The sequence below is a fragment of the Misgurnus anguillicaudatus genome, chromosome 5, assembly GCF_027580225.2.
Source record: "Misgurnus anguillicaudatus chromosome 5, ASM2758022v2, whole genome shotgun sequence".
Classification (NCBI taxonomy): Eukaryota; Metazoa; Chordata; class Actinopteri; order Cypriniformes; family Cobitidae; genus Misgurnus; species Misgurnus anguillicaudatus.
In genome coordinates this window covers 28761328-28783669 of record NC_073341.2, presented here as the reverse complement: position 1 = coordinate 28783669, position 22342 = coordinate 28761328, and the positions used below count along the sequence as shown (strand labels likewise).

General features: G+C 37.0%; 4 protein-coding genes across 7 annotated transcripts; 1 reads left to right on the top strand and 3 right to left on the bottom strand.

Moving 5' to 3' along the window:
* Window positions 1-1541: 1541 nt before the first annotated feature.
* Window positions 1542-3869, bottom strand: smim24 (small integral membrane protein 24). Its single transcript, XM_055167114.2, has 3 exons — window positions 3699-3869; window positions 3104-3242; window positions 1542-2087 (listed from the first exon to the last, which is right to left on the bottom strand). Exons 1-3 carry the CDS (start codon window positions 3763-3765, stop codon window positions 1991-1993), a joined length of 303 nt encoding a protein of 100 aa, XP_055023089.2. The 5' UTR covers window positions 3766-3869; the 3' UTR covers window positions 1542-1990.
* A 6630-nt stretch (window positions 3870-10499) lies between these two features.
* On the bottom strand, window positions 10500-13268 carry dohh (deoxyhypusine hydroxylase/monooxygenase). 2 transcript variants are annotated; one of them, XM_055168183.2, is made up of 5 exons: window positions 13117-13268; window positions 12375-12723; window positions 12220-12296; window positions 11565-11814; window positions 10500-11001 (listed from the first exon to the last, which is right to left on the bottom strand). In XM_055168183.2, exons 2-5 carry the CDS (start codon window positions 12646-12648, stop codon window positions 10685-10687), a joined length of 918 nt encoding a protein of 305 aa, XP_055024158.2. In that variant the 5' UTR covers window positions 12649-12723; window positions 13117-13268; the 3' UTR covers window positions 10500-10684. The 2 variants fall into 2 exon arrangements, with proteins under 2 accessions (XP_055024158.2, XP_055024159.2); XM_055168184.2 differs by lacking the exon at window positions 13117-13268 and adding an exon at window positions 12983-12998.
* Window positions 13269-13364: 96 nt separating this feature from the next.
* Window positions 13365-15226, bottom strand: LOC129414212 (uncharacterized). The gene is made up of 2 exons (XM_055168182.2): window positions 14848-15226; window positions 13365-14661 (listed from the first exon to the last, which is right to left on the bottom strand). The coding sequence occupies exons 1-2, from the start codon at window positions 15028-15030 to the stop codon at window positions 13471-13473; spliced, it is 1374 nt and encodes a 457-aa protein (XP_055024157.2). The 5' UTR covers window positions 15031-15226; the 3' UTR covers window positions 13365-13470.
* A 330-nt stretch (window positions 15227-15556) lies between these two features.
* fzr1a (fizzy/cell division cycle 20 related 1a) lies at window positions 15557-21375 on the top strand. Of its 3 annotated transcripts, none has more exons than XM_055168180.2 (14): window positions 15557-15748; window positions 16501-16609; window positions 16768-16899; window positions 17017-17080; window positions 17266-17396; window positions 18642-18721; window positions 18808-18991; window positions 19459-19524; window positions 19607-19709; window positions 19797-19981; window positions 20135-20368; window positions 20514-20618; window positions 20708-20800; window positions 20888-21375. In XM_055168180.2, the coding sequence occupies exons 2-14, from the start codon at window positions 16541-16543 to the stop codon at window positions 20927-20929; spliced, it is 1488 nt and encodes a 495-aa protein (XP_055024155.1). In that variant the 5' UTR covers window positions 15557-15748; window positions 16501-16540; the 3' UTR covers window positions 20930-21375. The 3 variants fall into 3 exon arrangements, with proteins under 3 accessions (XP_055024155.1, XP_055024154.1, XP_055024156.1); XM_055168179.2 differs by having other exon boundaries at window positions 16497-16609; XM_055168181.2 differs by lacking the exon at window positions 15557-15748 and adding an exon at window positions 16260-16384 and having other exon boundaries at window positions 16497-16609.
* Window positions 21376-22342: the final 967 nt, after the last annotated feature.

Here is a 22342-nt window from a genome sequence, read left to right as displayed (position 1 = left end):
AAGCCGCCTCCTTGTCATTTCTGGCTTATAACAAAAAACTGAATAATGCCTAAAAGCTGCTGTGTGACAATATGTACAGCTAACAAGCCAAAGAACCCAGAAATAAGTTTTTATAAGCTGTCGAGCCGTAAAACCCAGCCTTTAAGGAGAATAAAGTGGATCGCCGACTACGTTTCCCCCTAGTGGACGCAGTTCTACTAATAGAAGTACTATGAAAAGTTGCCTGTATCCATTTTTGTGTCTTTAAACGCTCGTTTTTTGGGGTCGACAGCTTATAAAAACTTATTTACAGATTAAACTTAAAAACAGAATAATACCTAAAAGCTGCTGTGTGACAAGGTGTACATCTAACACGCCAAAAAAATAAATAAATAATTTTTTATAAGCTGTCGACTTCAAAAAACGAGCGTTTAGACACAGAAATGGAAACAGGCAACTTTTCATAGTACTCCTATTAGTAAAACTGCGTCCAATAGGGGGAAACGTAATCGGCGATCCACTTTATTCTCCTTAAAGACTGGGTTTTACGGCTCGACAGCTTATAAAAACTTATTTCTGGGTTCTTTGGCTTGTTAGCTGTACATATTGTCCCAAAGCAGCTTTTAGGCATTATTCAGTTTTTTGTTATAAGCCAGAAATGACAAGGAGGCGGCCTTTTGCAATACAAAGTCAATGGAGACTGTTGGATTGATTTCCCCCCCGGTGGGCGTGGTTTTCGGGATGTGGCGCGCTGCGCTCTGTCTCTATTAGCTTAGCTGGCGACTGACGTATTCCTGTGGGCGGAGTTTCGTCAAAAAACTGTTCTACTGACGTCATTAATGCAGGAAGTAGAGGGCTGTAGTCCAAAGCGGCCATTCGCTGTAGGCTTTGAAAGGCGAATTCTGTTAAAGAAAATATGTCGCCTGGCAACTTTGAGCTTTATCATTTTACAGGTATTATTTATGCTATTATAGCAACATTACACACTAACTAGGGTTTAAAAAATGGGATCAGGAAGAACGTGACTTTTAAAGATATAAAGGTTATACAGTATTTTCACACAATGTACTTTTTATTACGTAGGATGATTTTAACAGTATTCACCAAATTGACTTTAGCGGGGTTCACAAACTCTTCCAAAAGCAAAGCTTTTCACAACCGTACGTTACATCATTTCACTGGAAGCATTTATCGTGTCTAAACTGCCCGTCAAAATGAATAATGGATCTCATGGCCATGTCTATTTAGCATATATACATGCCGATTCCAGACGTGTCATACAAGTCAAAATCGACTTAATGAGAGCATTATGTGGAGGCTGTAACTCAATGAGCCTGGATTTTTCTATTCTCCCTATCCAAATGAATGTGTTTGAAATTAAAGTATGCTTCAATTACACCGGGGCAGTAAAACTTACATTGAGAAAATGCCAAAAAATTATTCTGTATACAGCTGTACTTTGATTGCACCCAATATCACATCAAGCATTGACTCCATCTAGTGGACGACGTAGAGAACAACACTCAAAATACATCAAGAAACAAAAACAAATTACAACTGACAATTGTTTACTAATTGTTTATTAGTAAACCACAGCATGGCCACATTCAAATAAATTACTCATGTTCTAATACATAAAAAGAGAAGTTAATTTTAAAAAATAAAAAGAAAATTGAGTCATTGTTTACTTGCATTTGTGTTGTTTAAAAACTTGCAAATGTGGAAAAATTAGAAACACATTAGGACTTTTGAAGCATAACAGACATGGAAAAGCATTTTTCATTGTGTCTTTCAGAGAAACAATATCAGCATACAGGTTTAGACCAACATTAAGTGTGTGTGTGTGTGTGTGTGTGTGTGTGTGTGTGTGTGTGTGTGTGTGTGTGTGTGTGTGTGTGTGTGTGTGTGTGTGTGTGTGTGTGTGTGTGTGAACACACAGTCCCTTAAGAATGATTTATACAAAGTTGTGCCATAAATCGATTTGTGTCGCAGTTTAAAGCTGAAGTGCTTATTAAAAAGTGGTCTGCTTGGTCTCATCTGCCTCTAGATCCACTGCTTTGTTTTCATAAAAGTTAACATCCTCTGTCTTCTTTCCCTCCATTTCATCTCTACAAAGAAACAAAACTTTTTGAAATGCTTTGTTTAAAGAGTAACATATCTTTTAGACAAGACAGTTTAATAATTAATACTGTGAACTAAAGAGTAACTCAAACTAGAATGTTGTTTTGAATAGAAATTCAGTTATGTATTCATATAAAAAGCAGTAAAACAATAAATTGACAATAAAATATATATTGCAACTCTCAAAAGTTAATTGACAAGCTTTCTAATGTCTATCATGGGCAGTCAGCTCTGTCAGGTGTCTGAATGCGACCTTTGGCACTATAACAACAATCATCTTAAGAGTCATAAATAGCTCATCACTATAATCTTGCTTGATAACTACACAAATATTAATACCTGTCAGATTATTATTATAGCATTAGCCTAATACTATAAAATCTAGAAAATCTTGTGCATATTAAGTCACGACCTTATAAACCTAATATAAAACTGATAAAAGATGACATTAGTGGGTGGTACTATACTGCCCTCCAAAGGCTAAGTGCAGTATCTACGCAAACACTGAAACTGAGAAAAATGGCTTTAAAGTTTTTTACACCAGCCAGTCAAACATGTTACTGCAATTTTGGCACACACCTTTCTCTGAAATGGGACAAAATTTAACCAGGAGACTTTGTCACAAGACACAACAGATCTCACAAAGCCCATTTTAACCCTTAACTCAATTTTGACCAAATGCGTAGTTACTGCGCTTTCACTTTGTAGGGCAGTATACATAACTGATGATTTTCATGTCAAAAGTTAAATAAGTGTCTTAATGTTTGTTTTAGTTGTAAATGTCTATTACTGTACTGTAATTGCAATTCATTTTAACTTTCTTGACTAGTGCGGAGTTGCTATAAATTATGAAAAATAAAGTTAAAATAACTTAAGCTAATTAAATTTAATTTAAAGCCACTCCTAGTGGAGTAACGAGTGAAGAAAGTTTAAATAAATCCTAACTTTAAGTGCAACAAGGAATTTTATACATGGTGGTTTTAAAGTCAGTATGTTTGCTTACTTGTCTTTCTTGGAAAATAATCTTTTTGCAATGAGGAGCACAAAGACAATAAAAAGAAAGCCAACAACTGCTGCCAGTCCAATAAACCATGGCTGTACCGTCACTTTAGTTGTAGTTGTATCTGAGGCCCGATGACCACCTGAATAACATGACATTAAATTAAGAGCTATAGTTCTGATATCCACTAAAATGATCAACGCTTATAAATTAAATCAATTTATACAGAAATTACTTGAATTAAAAAGACACTTCACCCAAAAATGCCCAACTCATTTAGTTTTAAATTTCCATGGAAAGACATTTAAAAGACTGTTGACAGTTTTTCCAGTACACTAAAAGAAAATGGTGGCTAAGATTTCTTTCACCAACATTGTTATTGTGACATACTGATTTAAATGACTTGAATGTGAATAAAAATGACCGGAGATCCTTTTTTTCCCCTTAAAATAATATGAGAATGTTTTTATCAAAAGGTTTTTTTTAGTGTAGGATAGAATGAAGCAAATCATTGCGCAAAATTACAAGAAAAACCAAAGAGATGAATATTTGGCAAACTAAAACATAAGTTTTAAGCAATATGTTTAATTTCACTCACCTATTTTAGCCTGACAAATGGAGACAGACAATAATATGAAGGCGCTGATATTCTTTAGATGAAACATTGTGGATTTACAGTGCGTGGAAACCGTCTGCTGTTTGCCACTTTGTTCTCTATAATAATGTGCAGGATCCTCGGTGGCCAAAGTGCAAATACCACAGGAGAGATCACAGATCACAATGTGTCATTGGACAACCATCAGTGCTATGACTTTCTTAGGTAATCTCTTATCAATTAAATGTTGTGCTGTTATGTTGTAAAGATATAGAGGTTTTACTTGACACCCATTATTCTGACAATGAACTATTTGGGATTGATCACGCTCACAGACACAAATGTTTCAACCCATATATTGTCAGTATGTTAATATTGTTCATTATTAACAACTAAAATATGTTGAAAATACAAAAAAATACTTTTCTTTTTTTAATCTTTTGATGTCTATAAGAGAATACATTAGCTGACATTTGGAAGACACCTTAATCCAAAGCAACATACTGTACGGTCGGGGCATTCAACCTATACATTTAATCAGTATAAGAATGTGTTCCCATTTAGGGAAGTTGCACCACTAGGAGGCAGTCCAACACCTCATGGGAATCTTCCTGGGATTTCCCCCGAGAATCCTCACTTTTTATTAAATGATAATTGGTTCTTTTAATTGTAATGTGAGCCTTCTTTCTCCAGAGAGGCCTTATTGAGCATTGCATTGTCCTTGTTCAAGTCAAATCAAGTAAATTATACTTTTCCCAATTGTTCAGCCGCTATACATGAAATTAGTGCCCAATCTTGCTATATCCAATACCTTTGATTGAACGCATTATAGCTCGTGTTGCTAAGGCAATGCTCCACAAGTTGAGTTACCGAAACATAAACTTGTAGTCAAAAGTGTGATCTTTCAAAGAAATAACTCTTAATGACTTATTTTAAACTCGCCAACTTTTGAATCGAGGGTGAGGCACAAGACTTAAGTCCATCTGATATGATCCAGATGGATGGCAGGTCTTCTGGGCCATCCATGAGATGTTGAATCTGATCTTCTTTCACAATATCATCCAATTCAAGGCTGGTCTCTGGGACCCAGTTTGGCCTCAACTTTTCTCGTCTTTCCCAGGGACTCTCATTCTCCTCCTGAGGTTGCTCTCCAAACAGGAAATCTAAATCATAGGCAGACACAACCATAAGAGCATTCGGCTTCATCTTAAAATCCTGTGTGTGTGTTCTCTTATTTATTTGTTCATGTGGGTGAGTATTTGCACTTTAAAAATGCGATGGGCCCAGAAGGAGGGCGAACCCAACCCATCCGCTTGTAATTTAAGCCATGCTGGATTGCTTTAACCCATTGTTGGGTTAAATATAAACATTTTGTTTGGGTGGATTTGTTCCTTTTTGAGAATAACCAAGCATTTTTAGTACACAGAAATATATAATCCATTCAGTTTTTCAGATAAGATTTGTAATGCTTTATTGATTTTGAATGTCTCTACATACCTGCCAGATCATGTATGAGATCTTTGATGAGGTGTCTTATGATGGCGAACAGGGTGATCAGGGTCACACCTACAGCCAACAGCAGGTACAGGACATGCTTGGGTAGTGATCAGATCTTTTTCTATGGGTTTATAGTCTTTAAATAACTCCTTTTATCTGTCTTTTGGTCTAAATCCATATTGTTTTTTCCAATGCATCCACATCTTCACAATAGGTTGTTAGTTTTCATTTTGTTATTATCTGTGTAAACAAATAATTATCAATAAATGTCTACAGAGAGGAAGTGAGAGACAGACATATTAAACCATTCATTAATATTATTATAAAAACTGTCTATTTTGTCTATAACATTAGTAGTCAGAGTTGGATATCTGTTGTCATGTTGACATACCACTTGTCCATCAGCTTAAATCCTCTCTCACCCTTTCCCTCTCTCTTTTCTCTGATGTTTAGGTGGTTTCCTTACTGGCGCATATTTGCAAAAAAACAACAAAAGATGCCACAGAATAATATTGATTCTTTTTTTTCTGTAGTAGCCATGACTGGACTTTAACAGCAGAAGACAATACGCTAATGTAGTGTTGTGAGGCAGCAACTAATTTAGTCTTTTTTCTACTTGTCTTAACACCTGATGGTGTGCTGTGCAGTACAATTGAGTCAATGAAGTGAATTAAAACAAATCTGTGTCAGCTTGTGTCTTAAAAAGTTTACGGATGAGAATACTCATCATTATAACATAAAATATTTTTGAAGGTATAAGTCTGACTGACAATTACTTTTTATTTTTAGCCAATTATGTGACACTGGACCACGTCAACAGCATTAAAGGTCTTTTTTTTTAAATAAGATTTATACAACATCTGAAATTGGATGCATGGTTTGTTATGATAGGACATAATATTTGGCTAAGATACAATTATTTAAAAACTGGAGTCTGAGGGTGCAAAAAATTTAAATATTGAGAAAATCACATATAAAGTTCTCCAAATGAAGTCCTTAAAGGAAAACACCACCAGTTTTCACTATTTTACTATGTTCTTACCTTAACTTATACGAATTAATACATATCTTTTTTCATTGCGTGCACTTAATCTTTGTACAGTGCCATGTGAGTGTGTTAGCATTTAGCCTAGCCCCATTCATTCCTCACGATCCAAACAGGGATGAATTTAGAAGCCACCAAACACTTCCATGTTTTCCCTATTTAAAGACTGTTACGTGAGTAGTTACACGAGTAAGTATGGTGGCACAAAATAAAACTTTTGTTTGGAGCCATAGGAATGAATGGGGCTAGGCTAAATGCTAACTCATTCAAGAAGCACTGTAAAAAGATTAAAAGTGCACGTATTAAAAATATAGATATGCATTAATTCACAAGTCGGGGCAAGAACACAGTAAAATATGAAAATATAAATGTTTCCTTTAACAACACATTACATCATTACATCTTCATAGAACATGATCTTTACTGGTTGAACTTATAATTTTTGGCCAAAAAAAAAACAACAATGATAATTTTGACCCATACAATGTATTGTTGGCTATTGCTACAAAGTTGCTACTTGACTGGTTTTGTGGTCCACAGACATGCTGTATCCAGAGTTTTCCAAACACAAAGATATTTTCTAAATAAATCATTAATGTACTGGTTTTATTTATTAATACAAGAAGTTACTACAAACAAATCAACAGTAAGAATGTTTTACAAAAATGCATCTTCTACAGATTATAAGCAATATGTGTATTTTTTTGTTCAAAGTGTCACATGGAAATGATTGCAACTGATGATGGTTTAGGTTTCTCTTCTGGTCCTCATTTGGGTTTCATCTGTTGAGTCTTTATTTTTCTTTTCTTCCTCCTCCCACAATGATTTAGATGGGTCTTCATCTTCATTATGACCAGATCAGAATCAAGATCTTAAGCTATGTAAAAAAATGATCAGTGCGGGACATTTAATGTCTTTAAGTATAGATCTGTGAGCAAAAAACAAAACAATTTATTCTGTTTTAAGGTCAGATAATGTGATCTCAAAAGCCTGACAGTGACATGGCTCTCTTAATCCCAGTTTAAGCCTTTGACCGACATCTCGCTAACTCTGATATTCCACGGCTGGTAAGTTGTCTTTCATAAAGGTGAAAGTGTTTAAGGTTTACTACACTGTAATCCAGCTAATCTTGTCAGGAATGTTCCTCTGCACCTTAAAATAGTAGTGTGTTTTATTTTTGGGGTGCAAGTGATATTTTAGCAATTATTTGATTATAGGGCAGTTTCCTTCAACATAAAGCCATGTGTTGCTATAATTGCTACTATTGTTTACCTCATTTGTAAGTCGCTATGGACAAAAGACAACATAAATAAAACAATTTCTTATTATCAAGAAGACATCAAAACTATGGGGTTCATTCCACTTTTAACACAATATTTTAGCAATTCATGACTTTATGATTCAAATAATTAAGCCAAATGAGTCTAAAAACAGTAAATGCAACTCACTCAGACAGGAACTTCCTCAGGTTCAGGTGCATCCTTCAGTTTCTTGCAGAACACCTGAGACATAATAAAGTTCCAGTAGACAATGGTTAAAGTTGAATTGGCGGTCACTATACCGATCAATATAGGATGCATCTGTAGTTTTAGAGGGTAATGGTGCACAAATCAGATCTCTGAGTGACTGACTGGACGAGGACTGACAGATGAAGAGCTTGTGTATGTTTGAGCCAGTGACCCAGACAGATATCCAGTTATGATCCTCTGTATGTCTTTATGAATCACGTGGTCCGTATTACTCAAGTCACGTCCACCCCCCTGTTTTCATACATGGGTCATATACAGATTCTGAAACAATGATACTGGGGTTAGTTGTCACATGTTTTACTCCAGTAAATGTTTCTCATTGGAGTTTTTGTATGAATACCTTAATGTCTTAACTACAAGTTAAGTTGGTGATCATGTCTACTATAATACAGAAGATACATACACTGAATTTTTTACATTCCCAGGTGAAAAATTTGTACACTTCCGTAGTGTACCTAAGTGCTCCACTTTCGCACACCAATTTTGTACTTAATACACTCAAAATTCTTCTTTAGTATTTCTTAAGATGTTCTTAAGATCATCTAAGTGTACTTCACTGTGCTATTTTGAGACACCATGAACTAAAATGTGCTAAAAATTTATTTAAAAAATTTATTTAGGTACCACTTTGTATGACAGTTGAGTTAAGGTTTAATACAAGAGTTAACTAAATAATTTTTTAATACAGAGATAGTATGTTAAAAGTAAATTTTGGTTCATATTCATGGTGTCTCAAAATAGCACAAAAAGGTACACTTAAAAAATCCTAAAGATGAATTATTAGTATATTAAGTACAAAATTAGTGTGCAAAAATAAAGCACTTTAAGTACACAATGGAAGTGTACTACTTTTTCACCTGGGTTTCCTTGTTGCAGATAAAATATAAAAATATGAAGTACGGTCTGTCGAGTTTCCTTAGCCATCTTACACAACTTTATTGTATTCGGGTCTATTATAGGCTATTTATTATCAATTAGAAAAAAACTGAAACAAAATTTAACAAAAGATTTAAATGTAACACAAATATTTTGAAGTATTGATTTGGTCACTAGGTAATTGTATATTAATTTGATACGTGTGACAACCTGCCTTCATCTAACATCTATATGAAAAATAACATGTGAACATAGTTTTGGTTTTAATCTAGCTTTATAATATAGCTGAGCCTTGCCTTAATGTATATCAGTGTAGTTACATATGAAAACTCTGTGTGACAACAAGACCCAGTTTACTTTGATCTGAAATACAAATTAATTTCCAATTTCCATAAGAAAGTATAAATACATACCTCTTTTTCAACAGTGTTAACCTGTAGACCAGTAGTGAACTGCTTCAAATAACTGTCCTAGTACAAGCATTAGAAAACAGGTTTTAGGGATGATACTTGATATTTTAATGTGAGGTAAATATGAATCTAAGCACAGTCCAACATCTCTGATAACATTTGTGAGAGAAGTAAAAACACTTTTTGATGAGAGAACAAGTTTTTTTACCTGGAGGTAAAGCTGTCACTGGAAAACCGGAATCAAGACAATTGGTTCAATTCAGATGATTTAAATGACAAAATGTTCTTTTTAAAAAAATCATGCATTTTAACACGCATGCATAAAAAACCCTAACCTTCTCTATATTTATCTACACATAATGTAAGTTGGTTAGACGGGGTTGTCTTTGTCGTCATCTTCTGTCTTCTTATGAAAAGCTTCTGTCAGAATAAAGATCCAGTATGCAATAGTGATGGATGTATTAATAGTAATAATGCCAATCATGAAAGGGTGTAGCATGTTTGCAAGTTTTCCTTTGACTGCTGTCTACAGCATTTCTCTCCTTTATAATACTTTTACTCTGTATTCATGACTAAGTCCCACCGCAGTAAGAGGTCTTCTCTCCACCCCCAAAAGACTTAAAAATTCTCAGTCTTTGCTGAGCACAATGTTCTGTACACGTCACTCTCTACTCACACAACCATTAGTAAATTAACAATATACTTAAGACAACACACACATATAACACCCAGCCACATTTTGTACAATGTCCTGTACCTTAAATGGTAGAAGATTTTGTGCTTTGTTTGTTTCCTGGAGAACACATACTGATAAAATGTATACATTTAATGAACTGTAATTTGCTTTGGATAAAAACGGCTGCCATGAATGTAAATGTAACTTTGAGCTTTTTAAAGTTAGGCCTGTGGTTGTATTTGATTTTAAACAACATGTAATTAGTAGATACGCAATTCAAAAGTGCAATTTAAAGTCATTTTTCTTATTGTGTTCAATATCAAGCATGATCACTTAAGCATTAATGCATTTTAAACCCACTTGTGATTATTTGCAGAGTGAGTTTTACTAGATGAGATAGACTGCTGTTAGGATTAGTTTGTCATAATGTTGAGTACTGTTCTCAGCAGTAAATCTGACTGTCTTATCTGCCCTGATCACCTCAACCCATGACGAGTGGATTAAAATGTATTAAAAAGACACTTAATTAGTAATGTTACACAAATATTTATGATGTAGACACCTAACCTGCATGTCTTTAGACTGTGGGAGGAAACTGGAGTACCTGGACTAACCCACGATGACAAAGCGAGAACATTCAAACCCCACACAGAAAACCTTTCTGTCCCAGCCTTGGCTTGAATTGGAGACTTTCTTGCTTTGAGGCAACAATGCTACCCACGGAGCCACTGTGCTGCCCCAAGACATGAATTTCCATAACATACAAGTATATCTGGCCAAAGTAATATTTTAATTAAATACATCCTACACGATTTGCGATGGAGAATATGTTAATATTTGTCTGAAAATACAGAGTAACATTTATTAACCATTTTGAAAAACTGTAAAGTTTGAAAGATGAGCCAGTTGCATTGTATACATTGCATACATGTTTCAGGAACTGTGTGTAAAGGGTTTCACTGAGTGCCCTGCAGTCTCAACAGTCCATCTGCATACTGAAACTGTGAACTGTTCTCATGCTCCAACATGTCCAGTGCCACCTCACAGCTCTCCTTTACCACCCGCTCCTGGTCCTCCTTGTAGCGCTCCAAAATCTCTAGGCACGCCTCCTTCCCAATAGAGCCCAGCGCCTCGGCACACTCGTGCCTGACCATGGGGTTCTCCTGGACCTTCTCCAGAGCAGCCTGGAGCTGAGGGATGCTGGCTTCGTGCTGGATCTGACCCAACACGTAACCGATCTCATGGCGGAATAAGGCACTGCTGCACTGAAGGCCTGAAAGAGGAACATTACGGTCAAAAATAGTAGCTTTTTTAGATATTTTTCATTACTACTTGTAAGTTACTATCTTAATCTGCTTCAAGTGTGCAACATTTGAAATATTGAAATTTCTTTAAAGGGGACATTTCACAAGACTTTTATAAGATGTAAAATAAATCTTTGGTGTCCCCAGCGTATGTATGTGAAGTTTTAGCTCAAAATACCATATAGATAATTTATTATAGCATATTAAAATTGCCACGTTGTAGGTGTGAGCTAAATGGCAGTGTCGCGGTTGGATAGTGCAGATTAAGGGGCGGTATTATCCCCTTCTGACATCACAGGAGGAGTCAATTTCCAATGACCTATTTTTTTTTCATGCTTGCAGAGAATGGTTTACCAAAACTAAGCTACTGGGTTGTTCTTTTTCCACATTTTCTAGGTTTATAGAAGCACTGGGGACCCAATTATAGTACTTAAACATGGAAAAGTCAGATTTTCATGATATGTCCCCTTTAAGTTTAAAACTGTTTGGGGACAGCATCCCTTTAAATAATCTCAAAACAAAAGCATCTTACCATCTCCTAGAGCGAGAACAGCATCCTCAGTCCCAAGATTCCTCAGGGCGAACATTGCTCTGTAACGCTCAAACAGTGGCAGGCTTTCGTCTAAAAGCTGCGTCCTCAGTTCTGGGATACTTTTTTTAGGGGCTGGGGGTGCAGGGTCGACAGAGCAGTATGGGTTCAAATCTGTCTCCTCTCCTGATTCTTGTCCTCCATTCATTAACCACTCCAACCTCCGGACCGCCAACTGACACGTCTCTGCCACCTTGACAAGAGAATAAACTTTATATTAAAAAATTGGTTGGGAAAATGAAGTATGCATGAAATCAGAAACCTCCTCAAAAAACAAAATGTAGTCACAAGCAGTGGCGGCCAGTGCCTTCTTTTTTTCGAGGGGGCTCGATGCGAAGTTCATCACACCATGTATGTAGCCCATCATGTGTGTTGTTTGTAATTTCAAAATATGTGATCATAAACGGTTTTGACGCGTGTGCAGCAGGCACTTATTTTTACAAAACACGTGATGCACATAGTTCACAATGATGCAACAAACACATATTTTGAACACACATGACACTCCGAACACGGATGAGCAGTCACGAGGCGGCACTGGTCACAAGCGACCCCCAAAAATGCAAGATTTGTATGTTTTAATATAGCTCAATATTACCTCAATAACTGGATCCTCTGCATACCGCTTCAGCAAATCCAAGACTTTGGTGTTTCCGATGGCTCCCAAAGCTTCCCCTGAAAAATAATAAAAATACATTTGACAAAATTCCTACTTTCAACTTTAATAAAACTCAGGAAGACTTTGACTCTTACCTGCTTCATGTCTGACCATTGGCTCTTGACTGGCGTCTTTCAGCACTGTCTCTAGAACAGGAATGGCCCGTTCATCCTGCATTTGGCCCAGGCAGTATGCCAGCTCGTGCTTCAGAAGTGCAGAATCATCCACAAAAGCATCACTGATCCATTTAATGGCTTCTGGTCCACCAAGGTTACGCAGAGTGAAAAGTGCTCTAAACCGAGTTGTCAGGTCCTGTTTCGGATTAACAAGAATGCTCCCCACTGCAGCTATGTCCTTATCGGTTGCCATGAGTTAGGTTGAGATATGCGCTTGTTTTATACTCAGGTTAAACAACTGGATCTTTCCCCAGCATAGATAGAGCACCTACATTTAAAAGGAAAACGTGTTAGGCATTTTTTATTAAAAATTTACTTTTAGGTTGCTAATGAAACTAGCATGAAGTGCATGGACTGCGTTTCATAACCTGGTAGGCTGGCTATCATGACAGTAACGTTAGCTAAGAGAATCGCGCGTGCGGCATGTCAAAAATACAGTCAACTAACACAAGATATGATGTTAAAAATAACTATCATTAAAAAGACAGCATGTCTATAACCTGATAAGTTAATGGAGTTGGTCTCACCACATAAGCGTCACTTAGTTTAACATCCGTGTGCAAAAGCATTTATAATACAATATGGATAACATCGTGACACTTGCTTCACGTACAGTCTGACCGAGTACACTTGGTTATTTTGACCAATAAAACGAACTCACTGTAAAATATGATCATAAAGTCATATCCATCCACATTCCCATGCCGTTCACTCGAGCAGGAACCGTGTTGTTCGTGTATTCCAGTAGCGAGTTTTCATTAGAGCGCATTGTGTAAGCGCCACCTACTGGACGGGAGGACATCAGTTTCATCAAATATAAATGTCATAAGATGCATTGACGCGCTTTGCAAACGTGTTGACATTATTATGTTTATTTGAACAACAAAAACAACAAAAAAAATATACTGCTTTATCAATAAACACTGTTTTTAATGCATTAAACACTTTATACAATTAATAAAGTTAATACCAGAGGTGTCTGCCAGCTTTGGCAGACCAACTGTCCAAGCACAAGCTATGCTGTCCCATTACTGTCCACTAGAGGAGGCTCTGGTGCAGTAGGTAAAACAAGGCTGGTAGTTGAAGATGGATCAGCTGTACTGCTCTGTTGTTGCTGCTCAAAATAATTACAGAGCAAAGAACGCACTGCCTCAGCGTTTGGGTCATCTATGTAGACTGTAGACGCATCTGTGGGCTGTGGACATTCATTCTGACTCAATGCTTCAATCCACTCTTCTTTAAAAGGAACACTGTGCACGTTACAGATATTGTGCAAAATACAGCAAGCTACAGCCATCTTGGACACCAAGTCTAAGTTGCTGTCATTTCTGTTGTGTAGACACTGCCAGCGAGCTTTAAGGTGCTGGAAAGCGTGATTAATGACTTTAAGGCAGTGGGTTAGACGAGCATTGAAGGTTTGTTGTTGCGATGTAAGGTTTGGAGACGGAGGATAGCATTTCAATAGCCAAGTCTGCAGTGAGTAACCTGCATCCCCCAGCAGCAGAAACCCCAACGGCTGGCCCATAAGTTCTTTAGGTGGCTGAGGGCAGAGGCCACCCTGTTCTGCCATGGTCCACAGCTCTGAGCTCTGCAAGATGATCATGTCATCAGTGCTACCGGTGAAACCAGAACAGACATCACAGAAAGTACCATGTGCATTCACTACACCCTGGAGAACCACAGAGTGGCTTCCTCTCGGGTTCCAGCAATCCTCGTTTTCCGTAGAGGGCATTTGAATGGGGATGTAAAGGGAGTCTATGACACCGATGCAGTGAGGAAAACCCCACAGGTCATGAAACTGTTTGGCGTTCTCTTCCAGTTCACAATCAGCAGGCAATTGCATGTAGAGGGGTTTCAGTAATAAAATTATGGCTTCACACACTTCCCTCACACATTGGCAAACAGTGGAAATGGAGACAGCGAAAAGTTCACTTATAAAGCAGTATTCTGTGCTGGTAGACAAACGCATTAAGGTCATGGCAACGCATCTCTCCAGTGTAATGGTTTGCCCGCTTTCTTGTATGTACACTTGCTCGAGCTGGGGCTTGAGTTTGGTGGTCAGAAGAAAAAATATGTCTCTTGTGATATGAAACTTGTCAAGCCAGTCATCTGGTCCGAACTCGGACATCACAACTCTCTCCCACCAGTCCGGGTCTGCAGGGATTGGAACATGATCTTGGAGATCTTTTTGATTTGGTGAAGGCAACTAAAGCAGGTGGAGAAAGCAATAAGCAAAGTAAACAAGCTTTAATCAATAATTCAGTGTGAATACACAACTTCAGATTCTGTGTATAAAATACTTGTGTGTTATACACACATATATTTTGCTTAAATTAACTTGTGTAGCCTAATACAAACAGGGAATAACTGCCCATGCAATATACACATTTACCGTTGTCTTTAGATAATTCTGGAAGAGATGCCTTCGATATCTGATTCTTTTGTTAACTTCAGCTCGCCTTTCCAATAAGTAGTTTTGAATTTCCTCCTTTCGCCGCCTAATTCTTGAGGCAAGCAAATGTTTCATCTCCGCAGCATCTCTCGCCTCGTCCATTTTCAAATATGACCGCGGCATTTTGAGAGTAATGTGTAGCCAAAATTTAAGAACGAATAATGCAATTAGTATAGTATAATAAAATGTATTTATTACTGTACTAACATTTGTTTATTATTAGATAGATGATGCATGCGCAGAACGTCTATGTTCCCAATACGGTCAGAATCGGTGGTGCACATGCAAGAGACTAACAACTTCCGGTAACCCGTGGGTTATGTTTGTCAAAATAAAAGCGTCTTTTAGAATACAATGAAGGATTAACTGTTAAATTGCGATGGGCATATGTATCATTTTAATATCCGTGTTTCATTCATTCTGCTTTATACCATTCATCGTAAACACTATAATCGCCTTTTTAAAAGCAAAACCATTAAATTATAAATTGCCTCTTTAATGTAGCGCATGTGCATTATTTAATAAAATGTAAAATCACTTTGTATTTTTCTCATGCAGACTTTATTCCACGAATAGCATAATTATACTTATAAAGCATAGCAACGTGGCTTGTTTTGTTTTGTTTTGTTTCAAATATCGTGACGTCACGTTTAAGACACTCCCATGATTCTTTGCGGGGCCGTCGATAATAACAGCATCGGCTTGCTAGCAGTATCAGACCAGCCTATCTTTATCCATTTTCTAATATTTTCCTAATAGTTTATCATAGTTTTGTGCTGGATTACTTCGTTCTGGTTAAAGTCGAGACAATCATAAAATCAGCAAACAGATCGTCGTCAAGGTAGGTCCGATGACTTGGGTTGTTCAAATTAGCTTAACTAGCTATTCGGTGATCCATTGTCGAACGCCAAGATAATAATAATCATTGCATTTTTGTTACTTTAAATACAGTACTGCAGCGTATATTATATTATTATTATGTATATGCGCATTAATATCGTAAATATTATGTATTGATGAGCTAGGTTTGTTCCACAGAAATCCCGAAAATAGGGCATTTAACGCTTTTTCGGAAGTGTATATTGACAAAGGAATTTAGACAACCGTTGTGAGTTGAGTTTTTAGAAAAAGGTTTTATTGAGTTAAATGAACTTTCTCACAACAAATAGATTTTGCTTTACCTACAAGAAAATCTTCTATTTAAACAACGTATTTCAGATGTGCATTGTTCGATCGGCTGTCATTGTTTGCTTAGTCTACCAGTTACATTTAAATGTAAGAATCGTCATACAATTGAAATCGCAACACAGAACATTTTTGTCTATGTAGCGTACCCATTCATTGTTTTGGGAGGTGGTCGATTTAAGCAGCTGTGGTTCAACACCTGTTTGTGGGTGCATTAAACAGATGGCATCTGCTGACGAGTTACTGAACAGCTTTCTGCCTCGTTAACCAGAAAACAACGAGTGTAACTTATGTAGGTCTATAGCTGTTGTCCCATATGGTCACCCCGGTAGCCTTCTTATAAAACCAGTTTAACCGTTTAATTTATAAACCCTCTTTGCATCTGTTTTTGTTCACGAAAATAGTCAGCCATTGGATTTTCACAAACCCAGACATTCATATCACATCCATGGATCAGGACTATGAGCGCCGGTTACTGCGGCAAATCAACGTACAGAATGACAACACCAGCCCCATGGTAATTTCAAAAATGGCACACAAAAATTTATCATAATAAATAAAAATTCAGTTTGTTGTGCTGAATCTTCTGTGCATTTTGGATTCTGTTCATCTAACACATTCCTAATTGTTTCATCCTCATTTTTCTAATTGTATTGTCTGGGTGTCCACAAACAGAAAGTACGAGATGTGATCTGTCATCTGACGCCCACTCCCGAATCACCCCTGTCATCACCCAGCAAGCATGGTGACAGGTTTATACCCTCTCGAGCTGGAGCTAACTGGAGCATCAACTTTCACAGAATAAATGTGGGTCAAATATATTTTTTAAATATTTATTGTCATTATTGAATAACTTCTGTTCGATTCCGACTTTAAAGAATGTGAATTTGATGAGTTTATATTCCTCCTCTGCCCTTTTCACAGGAAAATGAAAAGTCTCCGAGTCAGAATAAGAAAACCAAAGATGCTACATCAGATACTGGCAAAGGTACGTGTACAGAAACCAGCTCTGTCCAGAACTGAAATGATTTTATTTTAACTGCCTCCATTACCAGACTTAAAATAGAAATAATGTGTGACATGAGTGTGGCAAGATTTTCCAAGCTGTGCTTCCTCTTTGTATTAAAGAGAATTGTATAATTGTATATGCTCTTTTATCCATTTGACTGACAGCGGATGGTTTGGCATATTCAGCCTTGCTAAAGAATGAGTTGCTAGGAGCTGGGATAGAAAAGGTCCTGGATCCTCAGACAGAAGATAGGAGACTGCAGCCATCCACACCGGAGAGAAGGAGCCTCTTTAGTGTAAGTCTCTGTGATTTGCTCATCTGATTCATTCTCCTTAAAGTGATAGTTCACCAATAAATGAAAATTCTTAAAAAATATGAATTTCTTTGTTCTACTGAACATAAAGAAATTTTGGAGAATGTTATTATCCAAACCGATCTTGGGTGCACCATTCACTTTTTACAGCATTATTTTATCCTACTATGGAAGTCAATGGTGCCCCAGATTTGCTTGATTACAAACATTCTTCAAAATAACTTCCTTTATACTCGACAGAATAAAGACATTTTTAGAGTTTTGGAACAACTTGAGGGTGAGTTAATGATGTCAGAATTTTACTTTTCCAGTGAACTATCCCTTTAACAATTTATATTAGCATCCACGCCAGTGGACAATAATATTAATTCGCTTGTGCACTGTAGTATTTGCGCAGATTGTTTATCTTTAGTGCCATTAACTAATATTGTAGGTTTCCTTTAACAGTAGCATTGCAAAAACATTTTTATTCGTGTCATAGTAAATATGCTGTTCTTATTGCATTTACATGGCTATAACCAGCAGGTGTCCTCAGCACACTGTGTTTCGTGTATTTAAACAGTGAATTTAGTTTGTGTAATCTATCATTTTATCTATATTAGTGTACATTACATAGTTATTTTCACTGCAACAGCTCTGGATACCTGAGGTAATTCTCTGGACCTTGAGCAATGTGCTTCTCCAGAGTGTTACAAGCACTTTAACTTTAAATTGATTTGATTGGCTGTCAAATGTTTTATCGTTCATCAGTTGGTAAAGATTGCTCTGATCCCAGCGATATCATTCCTTGTATCTTTATCGTTGTAGTTGTGGTGTGAACTTTGCTATTATTCAATTTAGACCGATTTATTTTTTTTACAATAGGTCTCAATTTGTTCATAAAATGTGTGTACGGATGTTTTAACTAACAAATCATGATTTAACAAAAACTTTCATACTAAAAAACAAAGAAACAAACAAACAAAAAAATATATGTAGAATATATATATATAAAGTAGGGTTCTTTTTCCTTGTTCATGATTATTGCGTTTGTGTGGTCTAAGTTGTTCTTACGTTTCAGAAAACATTTAGAAGTTTTTGTTGATTCATGATTTGTAGGTTAAAACGTTCAAACGCATATTTCACAAACAAATTTATGCGTACACATGCCTAGTGAATGAGACGCATTATATTTAATGTTATCGTTCATGTTAAATTTCAATACTGAGTTTCTGTTTCTCTGCTCAGTATTCTCTCAGTGCCAAGAGATCTACGCCCGATGATAACAGTGTTTCCCCATACTCTCTGTCACCTGTTAGCAGCAAAAGGTATGTTGTCCAGCTTCTATTAAAAAAAATCCTTTTAGCTGATAGTGAATCATTGTTCTCATGTCATGCTTTGTTTTTGTTTATAGTCAAAAGTTGCTGCGGTCGCCAAGAAAACCCACTCGCAAAATTTCAAAGATTCCGTTTAAGGTGCTAGATGCACCTGAGCTTCAGGATGACTTCTACCTCAACTTAGTGGACTGGTCCTCCTTAAATGTGCTCAGTGTTGGACTGGGTACATGTGTTTACCTTTGGAGTGCCTGCACCAGTCAGGTATGTATGATTTCACTTGATTTAAAGGCAGGGTGCATGATTTTTGAAAAACACTTTGGAAAAGGAAGTCAGGCCGACTACCAAAACACTTGTAGCCAATCTGCAGTAAAGGGCGTGTCTACTTACCGACATCGTTGCCTGGGTTGCGTATGTGTGGGGCGGGTCTATCAAAAGAAGGTCCAGATTCTATTGGGGTAGGGGCGTGTTTGTTTAGGTGATTTCAAATGTCAACATTGGCTTTCAGAGATCATGCACCCCACCTTTAACATATTTGATATATGTACCTCTAGCTCAAATGCATCTGCCAAATGCATAAATGTAATATTTTTGAATTTTACTGAAGTTTTGTAACTATTCAGTGTGAATAAATTCAAGGCTTAAATTTAGCAGAATTCAAAAATAAAAAACATTACGTTAGTTTGTCAAATTGGAGTTTATAAACATTGTATCTCTTTGTTTGATTGCAGGTAACGCGTCTATGTGATCTGTCAGTAGAGGGAGATTCAGTCACATCCGTCGGCTGGTCGGAGAGAGTAAGTCCAACCTTTCACTACCCCCAAAAGTTGATTTATTGTGATTTACTGCAACTGTCTAACAGCTCCTGTTCTGTTGCAGGGTAATCTTGTTGCTGTGGGTACACATAAAGGCTTTGTACAAATTTGGGATGCCACTGCCGGCAAAAAACTCTTCGCTTTGGAGGGACATACAGCAAGAGTCGGTAAGAAACATTGCTGTTAAACCTCCAGGTGAATCTTTCTCATATCATTTTAAACAAAGCAAATTAATTGTAAAAATGCGCCCACAGGTGCATTGGCATGGAATGCAGATCAGCTGTCATCGGGCAGCCGTGATCGCATGATCCTGCAGAGAGACATCAGGACACCACCTCTGCAGTCAGAGCGCAGGCTGCAGGGCCACAGACAGGAAGTGTGCGGACTAAAGTGGAGCACCGACCACCAGCTTCTCGCCTCCGGTGGAAATGACAATAAGGTGAGGACACAAAAAACGTGTGTCATTTACAAACAGCAACATTCAAGTTTATATTTCAAAGATAAATTCTGTCATTTTATTTCGAAATTAGCATTTCATTACCGAAAGATTGAAATGTACATTGATCTTAAAGTATTTCTTTAATCCCTGCAGCTTTTAGTGTGGAACCACTCCAGTGTTTTGCCCATGCAGCAGTACACCGAGCATCTGGCCGCAGTAAAAGCCATCGCCTGGTCTCCTCACCAGCACGGGCTGCTCGCCTCCGGAGGTGGGACGGCAGATCGCTGCATCCGCTTCTGGAATACTCTTACGGCACAGCCGCTGCAGTGTATCGACACAGGGTCGCAGGTCTGCAACCTGGCCTGGTCCAAACACACCAATGAACTGGTATGTAAATTCTGATCATCTCACCATAGTGCACATTTTGGTTGGGTTATATGAAAATCGATTTTTGCTTTATTTGTAAATTGGTTGTTAGTATAAGTAAATGATTGTATTATACACTGAATTATCCAACATTGGCTTTTTTTAGGTAAGCACACATGGTTACTCTCAGAATCAGATCCTCGTGTGGAAATACCCCTCGCTCACTCAAGTAGCCAAATTAACCGGACACTCTTACAGGGTTCTCTATCTGGTAAGCACTTCTTCTGCTGTTATAGACGCATAGTGATGCTTATTGAAGTATATGCGTGCATTTGCTAATACTATCATTCGATCTTCAAGGCAATGTCTCCAGATGGAGAAGCAATAGTGACAGGAGCAGGCGATGAAACTTTGCGCTTTTGGAATGTATTTAGTAAAACACGATCAACAAAGGCAAGTTTCCCCATGACTGTTTAAAAAAAAAAAAATTATTGTGTTGCAATATTTAATAAGTTATTTTTTCTTGTGTTTGTCTTTCAGGAATCCGTGTCAGTTTTAAACCTGTTTACTAGAATACGATAACTGGGGTGCTGAGGAAAGGACAAATCTTAATAACATGTCTATGTCATGGATCACACGCAGTAGACTGGTCATGAAAGATGGCATATCACTAAAGTATCTTCTGATATTTCATACAGAAACTTGGGACATTTGTCATTTCATTTTAAGTTCAAACGTTACGTTTACTTTTTATGTGTACAGTTCAGTTCAAGATTTTATGTGTTTTTGGTTACAAAGAAATGTCTATTATGAACGTGTATGTAATCCAAGCCTTAAGCCAGAAATTAATGCCATTGAATCAGGGTAGAAAAAAGATAGCCATTGTGAAACAGCTGCCTCTGGTATAATTTGTCAGAATCTTAATGGGGTGCTCCTTTGATTGTAAGGGTGAAAATGTGTATAAAAGAGAAATTCAGTTTTTAACTTAAGTTGCTTAAGATGATTATAACATACAACACCCTGAAAAATGCGTTGTGTTTGTTTGTTGCTACTGTTGTTCCAGGAAATGAATTTGCTCTTTTAACTTTGCTGAAGTTACCGGTGATTCAAGTGTGCGAATAGGTGAACATATATTATTTAAAATATAAAGAAAAACAAAAAGTGTGAACATTTTCACTACGTAAACACCTACAAAAGACATCAAATGGGGCAAATGCTAACATTTCAAAACCTCTGCCAACGTAACATTTTAAATGTTTACAAGCGAAAAAAAATGTGTTATTTTATACAAATTACATATCTGTAAGCTTCGTTATTTTTTTAAAAATTCATGTGCCCTCATAATCTTTAATCAAAAACACAAATCTCCTTCCCTCCTTGAAACGATCCCTCTTTACTTCTGGTCATATGGTATGGCAGGTTGGCAGGGTCCGGGACCCAACTTCAAATGATCCAATCAATTCTCGATGGATTAATTCAAGTCACGCCCTACCTTTTTTAATTTCAGAAGCTGTTTCACTGGGATATACATCACCACGGGGAAAATAAGATATTGCTACTTCAGTTTCATGGTGACTTTAAAACTGTTAAGTATCAGGGAAAGTTTTAATTATTTTAATGTTAATTATTAATCGTATGTATCCTAACCCATACAGATGGTGATACATAAATGTGGGCATGTGTGCATTTTGTACAATGACCTTAAAGGAGCATTTCACCTGTAGAAACATTAATCTTTATTGAAAGTGCGTCATATTTGCACATACATTTAGAATTTGGTGCCTATTTGACAGAGAAAAGGGGTGTTTGTAGTCTCACTCCCTCAACAAAGATATTGGACTTCATTATTTCAATGATGCAAAATGATGATTTTACATCATTGAAAGAAGAAAGTGCAACACTGAAATCTGTACTTCTCCTGTCTCAGCAGCAACTGAGAAAATGATGCATGACCATTCAAAAACATGACTGGGATTCTAACTATACAAAGCTTTA